This window comes from Cupressus sempervirens, chromosome 9, assembly GCF_028749045.1.
Source record: "Cupressus sempervirens isolate cs-2001-9-10 chromosome 9, ASM2874904v1, whole genome shotgun sequence".
NCBI lineage: Eukaryota > Viridiplantae > Streptophyta > Pinopsida > Cupressales > Cupressaceae > Cupressus > Cupressus sempervirens.
In genome coordinates, this window is record NC_143126.1 from 480064832 (window position 1) to 480078579 (window position 13748).

At 35.6% G+C, this 13748-nt stretch overlaps 1 protein-coding gene across 3 annotated transcripts in view; it reads left to right on the top strand.

Annotated features, from left to right (window-relative positions):
- LOC149539416 (uncharacterized) overlaps positions 1-13748 on the top strand; it is a 137818-nt gene that overhangs the window by 96118 nt on the left and 27952 nt on the right. For all 3 annotated transcript variants that reach the window (XR_016356229.1, XM_089800657.1, XM_089800658.1), the window contains 3 exons: positions 11480-11569; positions 11681-11756; positions 11937-12033. Coding sequence is in view for 2 of the 3 variants with exons in the window: in XM_089800657.1 (XP_089656783.1) it covers positions 11480-11569; positions 11681-11756; positions 11937-12033 (263 nt within the window). In the remaining variant the exon portion in view is untranslated. The remainder of the gene's footprint in view (positions 1-11479; positions 11570-11680; positions 11757-11936; positions 12034-13748) is intronic.

A 13748-nucleotide genomic window follows, 5' to 3' on the forward strand; every position in this document is an offset into this window, starting at 1 on the left:
TGCAATTCATGATAAAAGATATCAAGAGTAGAATGCTCATAAAACTAACAATACATCTGGGATTCATCGCAAAGAAGCCATGAAATGGTGAAGACGTGTAAAAAGGGCAGAATGCTCATAAACTTTTAATACACCTGGGACCCACCGGCAAGGTAGCTATGTATGGTGAAGAGGTGGAATAATCTGCAAGCAAGCAAAAGAGAAATCATACATGAATAACTTAAATGATAATAGCTCATGCTCATCCCTGTAATAAACTTGTTGTCAAGTTGAGTTGTATTGATCGGGTCATTGAACGCATCAAAAATCCTTGGCCAAGGTAGTTTATGGGCATGTTTGCCATCTAATGATCACTTGATGTCAGTAGCGCCATTTATGTAAGCATGTCCGTTTCATAATTGAGCAGACATTCAGAACACCAGATGCTCAGGTGGCTGGATTGAAGAACATTCCAAGCTCGATCCCAAGGTAGGGAGGGCCATTCTAATTTAATAAAATGTGTGGGAATAAGTATGGTCCGAGGTTGGGAGGTTAAGCCTATGTCAGTGTTTCTCCTCTCGCCAAAGCCGAGGCTTGCACAACCAGCTAAAGATCCTCCGAAGATACTTGTACGTTCCATTCATTCTTTTCTTGTTTAGCATTTACTTTACTTGTATGTTTCGTTAATTAGTTGACCATAAAAATAACTATGCTAGTTAGTCATTAATCTAGTTATTTCAATTGAACATGAATACATTTGTTAACAGTTAATCGTTGATTTAGTTATTTCAATTGAATATGATTACAATTTCTTTTTTCTTTTTGTCAATTGTTAAAAGCAGTTAATGTCATGTGAAAAGGATTCAGTTATCTATTTATAAATGCTGAGAGTTTTTAGTTTAAACCATCTTTGATTTAGATATGAAAATCCATTTGTTACATATGTTATCAGAGTGTTGGGTTCAATATTGAACCCAGCGCACACTACCTTCCATGTAAACCTGAAAAATTCTTAGAATGATTGAGCAAGGTGCAAGTACATAAAACACTCCGGAAGAAGGCTCAACATCCCATCCTTCCCTATTTAATTAAAAACATGCCTAAATTTGATTATACTTGCTGCTCCATGCCCCAAGATAACGAAACTTTGAACCAGGCATTGCAACGAATGAAGAAAGAAAAAGTCAAGTGGACTCCTGCTTGTAAAGCAGCATATAGGAACAAATTAATTCAAAATTGGAATGCTCGTTAGGGAAACTCTCTTCTGCATTTCCACAGATCTCGGATGGTGTAGGATATGTATAGATTCGAGTCAGAGCTGAATGCTAGAAAGCAAGATTAGATATTATTATGTAAACATCCTCAATAGAGGAAAATTTCGTAAATAAGGCTGCCATGAATATAGCAGCAAATTTTTAAGTTAATTAAATCAATTGGGTTAATTTATGTGTTTCATGCCTATGCAAAACTCTCTTGTTGTAGGTACACTTAAAAAAACAATATAGATTGAATAAATTGACACAATTTTTGTAAATTCTTATTAGGTTAAAATAGTAAACGAACAAAATGAACAACAACGATAATGTTGCAGAACATGGCATGGTCCGTGAAAACACTCAATCATCCAATGATTTGTTACTTCAGAGTTCACAAGAAACACAACTAAAGTTGGATAACATGGAAAGAAGAATGAATGAGCCCAGATGGGGCATAACCACGAGGAAACACAATTATCGCCTCATCTTGGAACAAAGAGAGAAGTCTCTGGATATAACAAGAGATCCTCTTCACCCATACAAATTGAAAAACAAATGAAACAAGAAATAGTGGCTGATCTGTCAGCAGAGATTAAGAAAATGAAACCACCCAAGTTTGTCAGTTCTGAGTTCGGGGAGGAAGCAGAGGCTTCGCTAACTGAAATGGAATAGTATTTTGAAATTAGAAACTTTTTTGAAACCTCAAAAGCGGTTTGGGGAATATACCACTTTACTGGAGAAGTTGCAACCTGGTGGGAAAACACCACAGTCGAGCAAAACATTTAAACCCACTGAGATTACTTGGGAAAAGTTTGTAACCATTTAAAAAAATCGTTGGCTGCCTCAAACCTTTTATGACCAGAAATTTCTAGACTTCCAAAACTTGAAACAAGGAGATATGACCGTACATAAGTAATGGGAGAAATTTACCTGACTATTGAAGTATGTACCACCATATCAGTAGGATAAAAATCTGAAGGTGGGGAAATTCATTATGGGTCTGAACAACAGAATAGGAGGGGCAGTTGATGTTCTCACTCCTTGAACTATGGAGGAAGCTCTAGGCAAGAATACAAAATCAAGAAAGATGACTCCATCTGGGACAATGAAAGAATAGACTGGAATACAGAGGGTACTGATTCTCGATCTCAGAAAGGACAACTTAAGGATTTGAAGTATAGCAAGCCATAATCAAAAGGAAACGGAATCAAGTATGTTAAAAGTAATTTTAGTACAAGTAAGAATAATAAGAGTAATGAAAGGAAGGGGCCGCCTTTAGGATGCTTCACTTGTGATCATTATGCTAATAAATGTCCCATCAAACCCAACACCAATCAGCTGCAACGACCACCTCTTCCCCAACAACAACAAGTATATAAGCAAAGGATCCATGCGGCCTTGGATAATAGACAAGCAAAACAACAAATAGGCCCTATTGAAACTCTGGGTAAGATCTATGGGAGACCTATCTCCATTTTAATTGATACTGGAGCTGCTGAATGTTTTGTATCGCCTAAACTAGTGAGTAGATTTCCAAAGAGATCTAGTTTTATGGCAAAACCATGGATAGTCGAATATGCAAACCAGTCAAGGGCTAAAGTAGAGCAGTGTGTTTGAGGCTCAGGTTGATTTTCCAAATTCCTCAACGGAACTGAATTTGTATGTAGCACCTCTTGGGTCTTATGACATTATCATAGGCATTAATTAGCTTAGTGAACATAAGGCCAAGGTGGATTGTCTTGCCAAAATTGTAAATTGTTTGGACGATCAAGGTAGGCCTACAAGCATTATAGGGATTAAACATGAAATTAAATCAAAATAGATATCTGCCATGCAACTTAAGAAATATGGAAGAAAAGGCTGTGAGATCTTTGCAGTCAGAGTTGAGGACATGAGAGAACTAAAAAACACCACATATGGAGATGACTACATTTTTGAACATGGGGAAATCAAAGAAAAGTTAAAGGAATCTTTTGAAGGAAAATATCCCTATCTAAAGAATTATCAAGATGTGTTTCTTGAAGAACTCCCCGGTCTACCACCTTCCTGAGCCTTTGATTTCACCATAGATTTGATACCAGGAGCAGAGCCCATTTTTGGGGGGTATCATATTGAATGACTACCATGGAATTAATGGAGTTGCAAATACAACTACAAGATATGTTAGACAAGAAACTGATCTGGCCCAGTGTTTCACCATGGGGAGCCTCAGTGTTGTTTGTTAGGAAGAAGGACGAAATCATGAGATTGTGCATAGATTCAGAATGCTCAATAAGGTTACCATCAAGAACTGGTATCCACTTCCTAGAATAGATGATCTTTTTGATCAAATGAAGGGCGCAACAGTGTTTTCAAAAATTGATTTGAGGTCAGGATATCACTAGCTTTGTATTAAGGACGAAGATATTCACAAAATTGCATTCAAAACTAGGTATGGACATTACGAATTTACAGTGTTTCCATTCGGGTTAACCAATACCCCAACAACTTTTATGAACTTAATGAATAGCATATTTCAAGATTGCTTGGATAAGTTTGTGCTGGTCTTTATAGATGACATTCTAATCTGTTCAAAGAATGAGGAAGAACATCAAAAACATCTGGAGACAGTTTTACAAAGGTTAAGAGAATATAAATTATATGGAAAATTGTTTAAATGTGCTTTCTGTCAAAAGGAAATTCAGTGTTTAGGGCACATTATATCAGCTCAGGGCATAGCTGTAGATTTGTCAAAAATTAAAGCAATTAAGGAATGACTAATACCTAAAAACATGATAGAAGTTGGAAGTTTTATGGGATTGACAAGGTTTTATAGGAAATTTGTCAAGAATTTCTCCAAGATCGCATACCCGATTACATCACTTTAGAGAAAAGGAAAGAAATTTGTCTGGACAGAAAAATGTCAATCAGCCTTTGAATACTTGAAGGAAAAGCTAACTACAACACCCATACTAAAAGTACCTGACCCACAAAAGCAATTTGTAGTTATAACAGATGCATCAGGAGAAGGTTTAGGAGGTGTGCTAATGTAGGATGATTACATCTTAGGGACATGTCTCTTCATGAGACATGTCTTCTCCACTCATATTTATATGAGATCCAAATCTGAATTTGAAACACATCAATCACAATGGACATGTTTGTGCATTTGCAGAAAAGATCCATGTTACTCAACATGGTATCAGAGCCTAGTTGCAAATGTACAAATGAAGACCGCTTAAAATCTGAGACTACATACTTACATGTTGAAGAAAGGTCAAAGAGCTTATATATATATATATTATAATTATTATTACATGAATATGTATATATAGGAAATGATGATTTACCAATAATAATAATGTATATCGAATTGATTGAACTGAAGCTACAACTTTAACAAGGAGATGACATCATAATAAAGTTTGATGATGGTTGATGGAGGACAAATCTACAGTTTATCGCTTTGCTCCACAATTACTCACTGGCACTCAAGAAAAATAATTGATGATCGTGGCTTACAAAAGTTGACCATGTTCTTGGGCTGCCATTGCAGATTTCACACAACATTTCTTGTGCCGATAACTAGGATCCTACATTGTTACTGTTGGCACTGGCAGCAAGGCAACCTACTTAAAAATATTTTAAACGGTAACCTATGCATTTTATGCTAAACGACATGCTGTATTATGCTGGCAATTATTATAAGGTTAAGCAGATTTTTGTCTTGAGTAGCATGGGATTAAAAATCCATAATTACCAATCGTCAGTGAATTAATTAAAAGTATTCATGACATGAAATGGTAGGAACCTTTTTATTTTTCTTCGCTTTTGTGAACCGTCACTTCCAGCTGCTTCAGTGGTGCTTTCTGCATGTCTTGCATGCGCTTGGCCAAGTGCTTGAGGCACACGACAAGGGAAACCTTTCTTGGGACATGCAATATATCATGTTGATGTCAAAAGTCTTTTTGTCGTGTGCGGCAGAGCTGAATGAGATCACATAGGGGATTTTGCAGCAAGAAAGCAGTATTTTCTCATAAATCTCTCTGATACCGCACACTTTCTGGCTCTATTTAGGCATTCTTTCCTACAGTCTCATCATAATGAGTAGCAGTAGTTCTGTGGATGAGATTGTGCAAAGTGAGCAAGAAGAAGTTTGGTTGATCTGCTATAATTGTTTGAGGTGTTTAATGGAGTATAACTGTCACAATTACAGAGATTTCATTCCCCCATTTCCTTGTGAAGTCTCCTTTGATTCCCTAATTACTGATGAGGATACGGGGTCTATATTTATCACAGAATGCTTTCAGTACAGGAGAAATGTTCATCAGGTAATTGGGGAGGAAATTCTTGCACCTACTGCAAGATGTGTGCTCCACCCGAGCCAAATTCTGCAAGAGAACACTGGAACATAATTCAGATCCATTTTTCATTGTACATGAATGCTTTGACGTGACATGAAAGACGTACTGACAGCACCCCTGACATTCACCTTTGTCATACTGACAACATAATGTTCACTTTAGATATCTTTGGAAAAGATAAATTAAGGAGGAGAATAAATGGGGAAATATTTAAAGCAATTTCTAATTAACAAGAATATACGAAGGCTAGAAAACACTTCAGAAAATGCTGGGGTTAATAAGTGACAGATTTTAAACAAATAGATTGTGCCTGTCTGCTTCCGCAACAGCCAAATTGTACCCACATTTTAGAGGTATGCACCCCTACCTAACTTGTCCCTTTCAATCCCCGTATCCATGTTTAGGAGTTCATACTCAGTGCTGCATAAACGTTTCCTGCTTATCACATCTCTGCAAACCCCACAGCTTGTGTACTCACGTAATCTTGTCTGAAAGTTAAGTTGCCGATTCGGGTGCAGATGTGGATGCAGGTTCGAGAATCGGGTGCACAGATGCACAATTGTTTTTGGTTTTTTTGGATGTGTGCATATCTCTGTGTGTGTGTGTGTATTGTTAAAGATAGAGCCTAGAAATCAGATGAAAAACAGCAATAAAGAAACCATAAAAGAGATACAATCAACACTAAAAGATATCTTGGGAAAGCCCATCGAAAATGAAGGGAAAAACCCAGCCACACAACAAAAGATCATATTATCGATAGTATGAATTCAAGTGTACAATGTCCATTGCTAGATGTGATACATATAACTAAGAAGAGAGACTCTTCATATGACAACGGAATGTCTCTTGAGTTTCCCATAACTTTTATAATTAGTTACATCTCTTCGAATATTCATACCTCAACACATGTGAATGACATGTTATTTACAATTAATATTACAATAAATGTCATTTTCAGCTGAAGGTGATCATAATGATAATAACGTCCATATTTCCAGTGATACAGATGTCTATCGCAGCGAAAATCTTCAACACTCTCTCTTAGCCAGAGAGAGATCTTTAGCTGTCAATCACAACAAGGCTGTAACCAAAATGTCAATGATAAAATATAATCACAAAAATTCATGGAATCACTCAACATGGAACGCATACAAGAAACACAACCAACATTCATCACAGGCTCTCTCAATGTGATGTTGTCATGGAATCTCTCAACATGACACTACCTGTAAGAAACACAACCAACATTCATCACAGGCTCTCTCATTGTGATGTTGTCATGGAATCTCTCAACATGACACTACCTGTAAGAAACATAATGAACATTCATCACAAACTCTCTCAATGTGATGTTGTCATGGAATCTCTCAACATGACACTACCTGCAAGAAACACAACCAACATTCATTACAAACTTTCTCGACGTGCTGTTGTCATGTAATTTCTCAACATGATGTTGCCGTGTAATTTCTCAACATGATACTAAGGGAACAATTTGTTAATAATTATGGAATCACTCAACAGATTTGTAAGACTCACAACTAAGCCTTTAGTCACGAACTCTCTCAACATGAACTATCATGGAACCTCTCAACATGACATCCAACTCACATCACGAAATCTCTCAATGTGATGACATCATGGACTCTCTCAACATGATGTTCATGATCGCATAGTGAAAGAGTTATCATAGCTGATCTTACAATCTCATTTTTTGATTTCATAAAATCACAATTGAAACTCTCTTCCAATACAAGTCTCAAAATTCAAACATAAAGAAAATCATAGCTGAAATTCTTTTCCCCAAAATATCAACAACATATGTAAGAATTCATAAAATCATAGCTGAAATTCTTTTCCCCAAAATAATAATTCATAAAATCACAATTGAAACTCTCTTCCAATACAAGTCTCAAAATTTGAACATAAAGAAAATCAAAGCTGAAATTCTTTTCCCCAAAATATCAACAACATATGTAAGAATGAAGGGGATTCAAAGACTCTGTCTTAATCAAGAACTACTTTCATCACCAAGAAGAGGTAGGCAAATGAGTCCTCCCTCTGAATCACAAGTTCCCTCTGAATCTGGAATCCTTATCTTATTGCATTCTGCAATCAATAATATTCAAACTTACCAAATATAATCTTCTTGATCATGCATATAAATATGAACCAAAAATTCTATACAAAACTATTAGTATTAGATGTAATGCATAGACTGTTACACAAGACTCTATCTGATTATACCAAAATAATTTCAATTAAATAATATATGCAACTACTGTATAAAAAAGTATACTTATTTTTTAAGCAAGCTTGACAACTATAAAAATGCTCGTTGTGCCTTTTAATGACGAATAAAAAAGAAAACAACAATAATAATGAAGAAGCTTCCTTGACCAATAATATCATTCACCAATGATGAAGCATGACTCTTTAACCGTCGTAGAGTAAAGAGTCGATAAGAAAGCCTCCTTGATGAAGTTGGCGAAAGACAATCCATTCAACGAGATTTGTAATAAAAAATGACACAGTTTGAATATTCTCTTCACTAGAAGTTCGTAATTATTCACCCTCCCTATTGACCATAATGATCGACAGCTATTGCAATAAGATTTTTGCTTTAGGATATAGGCATAAATCTTCAAAACAAGGATATAAACCATAGTAACACGGGGACACGTTCTTGCCCTTTTTGCCCCACGTCTCGGAGACAAGGATGCATCGAGGACTTCGTTCCCCTGTCCCTAGCGACACCACCAAATAATGCCACCTCCGCTAAGGACGACGGACATCCAGGTGTCGACTATTTGCTGATTTGACTATTTATGTTCAATGTTCGATGTTCCTATTCAATGCAATGTTCCAAGGATTTACTCTTTTACATCTTTATATCTTATATTGCAGAACATCTTTTCATAACTAGCATTTTAAGTACCATATGTATAATATATACAACCTCGCCCCCCATCACCCCATCGCCGTCCCCTCTCTGTGCCCCTACCGTCCCCAAATTAAGGCCCCTTTGTTGCCCGTCCCGAAACTTATCCCCTCATTGTGTTGTCCCTCCGTCGCCTAGGGTAGTGTAATTATGGTATAAAGATAGATAAGACAATGATGATGACTAAACATTTTCCTTTCATCTCTTATCGACCCAGAGAAAAGAAAATGAACTCCAAATATGTTCTCGACCACCGTGAGTATAAAGCGTGAACGGTTACACCATTCTTGATAGATTCTTTCGATGGATTCATCCACATAAATGAATTACGATATTGCTTCAAGCTTGACTGCCCAAAATCCTCAATGTAGGAAGAGAAGGAGATGCTGGTTATGAACAATATTTTATTTGCCTTTCACAAAGACAACGAAAGACCACTTGTTGAAAGTTGCACAACACGGGAATAATATTAATCCCGTGAACTATAATAACTCTGCTTCTTCCTTCGATTAAAAACAATACTCCTTAATCATTATCTTTTCATGAGCGTATTCATAAATATGATCATCCTTTCTAACCAGAGTTTGTTGTTACTATATGCCAAAAAGAGGGCCAGACAGTTACAGGATCAATTAAAGAAAATGGATGCCATGAGGACTGACCACTATCATCTTCCATCACGTGGGTCAAGGAGTTTCTTTCGAACTATGTTAGGGTGGGCACAGATAGATGCACGAAGCACTCGTCCCACTTAGTACTTGATCACTCTGCAAACTTTCAATTAAGCTGTTGTCTGAACCAGTACCAGCACTACCATGTTGACCCCAATAGCCACATTAGTTAACAATACCAATGATCACTAATAGCGATGAACAATGGGACAGCTAGAGCTTGCACATCTAATGAATTTACCGTCGGCTTTTGAGTTGTTTTGCATGAGACTTGAAGTAGCCCGCCTATTTGCATTGCCTTTTCCAATTTCTTCGTTGTAGGATCATCCTGTCACTCCAAGATGCTTCAGATTGAATTGGAAGTATTTAGAATAGACCTCTATTTCCTACTCTGACGACATGTAACTTATGATAACGATCAGGCAAAGCCTACACCAATCCCAACCCGTCAAAACATAGCTCTAGTAGATGAATTAAAGCTCCAAGAGGTCGTTATCTTTCTGGCTTTGATAACATGTTAAAGATAAGAGCCTAGAAATCAGATGAAAAAAATAAATAAAGAAACCATAAAAGAGATACAATCAACACCACAAGATATCGTAGGAAAACCCTTCGAAAATGAGGGAAAAAATCCAACCACACAACAAAAGATCATTTTATTGATAGTATGAATTCAAGTGTACAATGTCCATCACTAGATGCGATATGTATAACAAGAAGAGAGACTCTTCATATTACAACGGAAGGTCTCTTGAGTTTCTAATAACTCTTATAATTAATTACAACTCTTCGAATATTCATGCCTCAATGCATGTGAATGACACATGCCATTTATATGTAATTTTACAAAAAATGTCATTTTCAGCTGAAGGTGACCATAACAGTAATAACATCCATATTTCCAGTGATAAAGATCTCTGTCGCAGCTACAATCTTCAACATTTATTATAAATTTATATATAATATATACAAAACATTTAATTGATATATTGCTAAATAAATTATTAATATTTTTACATGTCAGTTTTTATTTAAAAAAACAAAAAAAGTAACAAACAATATAATTATAAACAAATGCATAATAAAATAAACAAATGATTCAATATAAATTTAAAATAAACATCACCCTTCCTATCCAGTGGTCTACACTTTTGTTTTTGTGTTGTGTGGGTAAAACAAGCTCCTTCACAGGTATAACAGATGGTAAAAAACGTAAAAAGAATTGTGTTTAAGCTTATTACATTTTTTACACCAACTTTGACCGCAATTTCACCAAATTTTGGCACTTTTCCTGAACAAAAAATTACCAATTTTGACCAGTCACCCCAATTACCCATGAACATTTAGATGCAGAGATTACAGCGATATTCTGTGAAACGTGGCCACGATATCTTCAGTCTATGCTTGCAGGGGGAAATGGCATGCAATATACTCGTGCGGGGAAATGACCTGCTTTTTTTTCAACTGATGATCAAACAGTACAGGCTTCCTGCCAACATTCAGAACGCCTCTGCCTCCGCATCTGGCTCCCAGTGTATCTGCCTCCATGTCCAGACCTGGCAGGAGCACATCGGTATCTAAGTCTGAAAACAATGAAATTAGAATAAATGTGTAAATATGCAAATATAAGAAACAAATTTATCAAACTTAATGGTTTCTCAAGAAAAGATCCATGAAATTGTAGTCAATCACACTTTCCCTCATTAGGGCTATTTCAAATTTTGCAAAGACTTCAAACTTTGACTCTTTCTAGTGCTAGCATGTAATTTTACATGCCTAACCATTATTCATGGTACAATCTTCAATATGCTGGTTCGGTTATAGATTCTAGAGTGACAAACATAACCCTAGTGAATGATATGCTAAGATTTTTTCACTCACTAAGATTTTCTCACTCATGTAGAGATGGCTTACCCTGGGGCTTGAGGAGTACTTATGTTTTCCTTGCTCTCTCTTTTAGCTTTCCCGTTTTTTTCTTTCTGCGGACACCGTTTGGTGCTCCTGCTGCTGGCTGCGGCCTTTTTGTAATCTTTTCAGTCCCTTAGATCCGTTTATGGTCTCTTGTTGGACATTAATAAATTTATCTAGATCTTATCTAGCAAAGATTGTTGACATACAAAAATAATGGAATTTAAATATCTTTTTTGTATTGTATAGTTTTTTTTGGCCATGATATGATAAAAAATTTCATTTTCAATGTTGGTAGGGGAATTCGTTTGTTGTTTCTTCTATCTGAAACAGATTTGTATGTCCAATCGTTTTGCTAATTAATTTGACAATTTGCTTCAGGATGAAAATGTGGCAATGGAATGGAACCACCAAATAGAGCAAGATACAGAAATACTAAAAGCAGAAGCCAATAGGCAACAGCTTCGCATGGTTTGTGTCTAATTTTATTTTATATTGACATGTTTTTATTTCATCTCTGATATGCATCTATAGAACTTCAATTATCATGGTGTGAATGTTAAATAATTTGGAAATTACCAGGTTATGGGATCTTCAGGTGTGATGTGTAAAGATCTGGCTGAACTTGAGATTAAGAACCAGATGTTAACTCATGATAGTAAGTATATGAAGCATCAAAATGCTTATTAGTTTGTTGAAAAGTGTTTTAAATATGATTTGCCTAAAATTTTTCGTTGTTCAGTTTTGAATAATATTCATGATTCTAATATTACATTGTTTGTTGATTATTATTTATTCTGCTGAAGCATTAACATGCTTTTTATTGTTCCGACTACAGTGGCAGAGAAGGTAGTGGGATGGGCTGTGAGTCGTCATTTGCAGAATGATGGTGAGCCAGTCTTATTCAATGGAAGACTGGTTATAACAGCAGAAAGGTTGGTGCCCTGTGCGCCTTTTCTTGCTGTTGACATTGAAGTTTGTCTTCATTCAGATTTGAATGAAGCCATTGAGATTGTCAAAATAGGGAATACTGCCTGTGTCAACCATGGTCTGTATTCACGTTTCAGCTTAAAGATTGACTAGAAATATTTTAAAGGACCTAGAAGTTATTAAAGTAATATTGTAACATTTAGTACAATGGTCATGCATGTAAGTTTCTTTTAAGCCTGCCAGTTTTTAGTAACCTTCTGTTCTTTAAGTTGAGTTAGTTTAGTAACATTGTACTCTGTTTTTAGTTTTCAATCGTTTTTGTTATACAAATATCTTGAAATTGCTTATTTAAGAAGTGTTTCTCTCCTTCATTTATTATTGAATATTTCAATCACTAGTCATTTCATGTTATCTAAGAAGAGCTTGTTTTTTGGCAAAATTTTCCAATAAAAATTGTGGTTTAATCACCCAAAAGTTTGGAGGAGATTTCTAGAGCTTTTTTGATCTTTTATTTTTGAAACTAAAATTGTAAGGTTTACCTAGAAATCTCAAGGAATTTTTAAGAATTTGTTGCCCATATTTTTTAAAACAAAAGTTTTGGGGTCTTCGGCAGATTTTTTCAAGAATAAACTTTGGTTTTCCTTGAGCATTTCATTGGGATATTTTCTGAAGATTTTCAAGGTTTTTCCGGTCAGTTTTTTGCTTCAACAGAATTTAAAAAAAAAAAAAAGTCTAACATGGGCACTTGGTGACGCTGGGATGGGGAAAAAGGGCTTCAATTTGGGGATGGGGGGGGTGCTATAACCTTGAGCATTTCATTAGGATCAAAGAACCAAAACTTGGAATCAGATTAGAATTCGGAATGCCTACTCGAATTGTGAATCACGTATGAATCAACTAAGAATTGACAAAGAGAAAAAACCCTTGAAATTGAAACATTTAAACGATTTAAAACTTGTATCATGCTCCCTTTATTGAATGTAATTTGAACACACTATAACATCATCAAATAGAAGCTAACATACATAAACAAGGTAACATAAATGATAAATCCATCACATACGGAAAATGTAAATTGTAGCTTAAGTAAATAGAAATCATAGGATCATAATGAGTCATGACATAGATATGTAGAATTATAAGTGTTGTCAAATTATAAATGTATCATGTATGTAAGATGAAGATCCATAAAACCAATGACATCATGGTCAAATCATAAATGTATGTAAGATGAATATCCATGAAACGTATGTCTATCTATAAACAAAATGAAAAAACAAGGCTCTAGCTCAAGCCTCATCATCATCCTTTGTTAATTCTGTAACTTGTTAAGGCATACTGGTCTAAGAACAGATCAATTCGATCTGAGATTGCATGATATATATAGGACAAATTGTTTGCATTGTCTCATTTATAAATCGGCGCCTATCCTTGGGATGTTTGTTTAAGACTAAACTAAACTTAGTTGTGAATGTTTGTAATTAAACTTAATCATCCTTAGAAAGTCGCCGATTTCTAGAAGGGTTGGGCAAATAATTTTGGAAGAGACATGTCCTTTCTAAGGATATGTCTCTTGACTCCTATACATATAGAGGGTAAGGATGAAGTCTAAGGATACACAAGATCAAATAAGTCTGCTCCTTAGTCATTACTACCTTCATACAAATAACAGAAGTAAAACTCAGAATTCTGATTTGCATTTCTAATCCAGTTAAAGGCA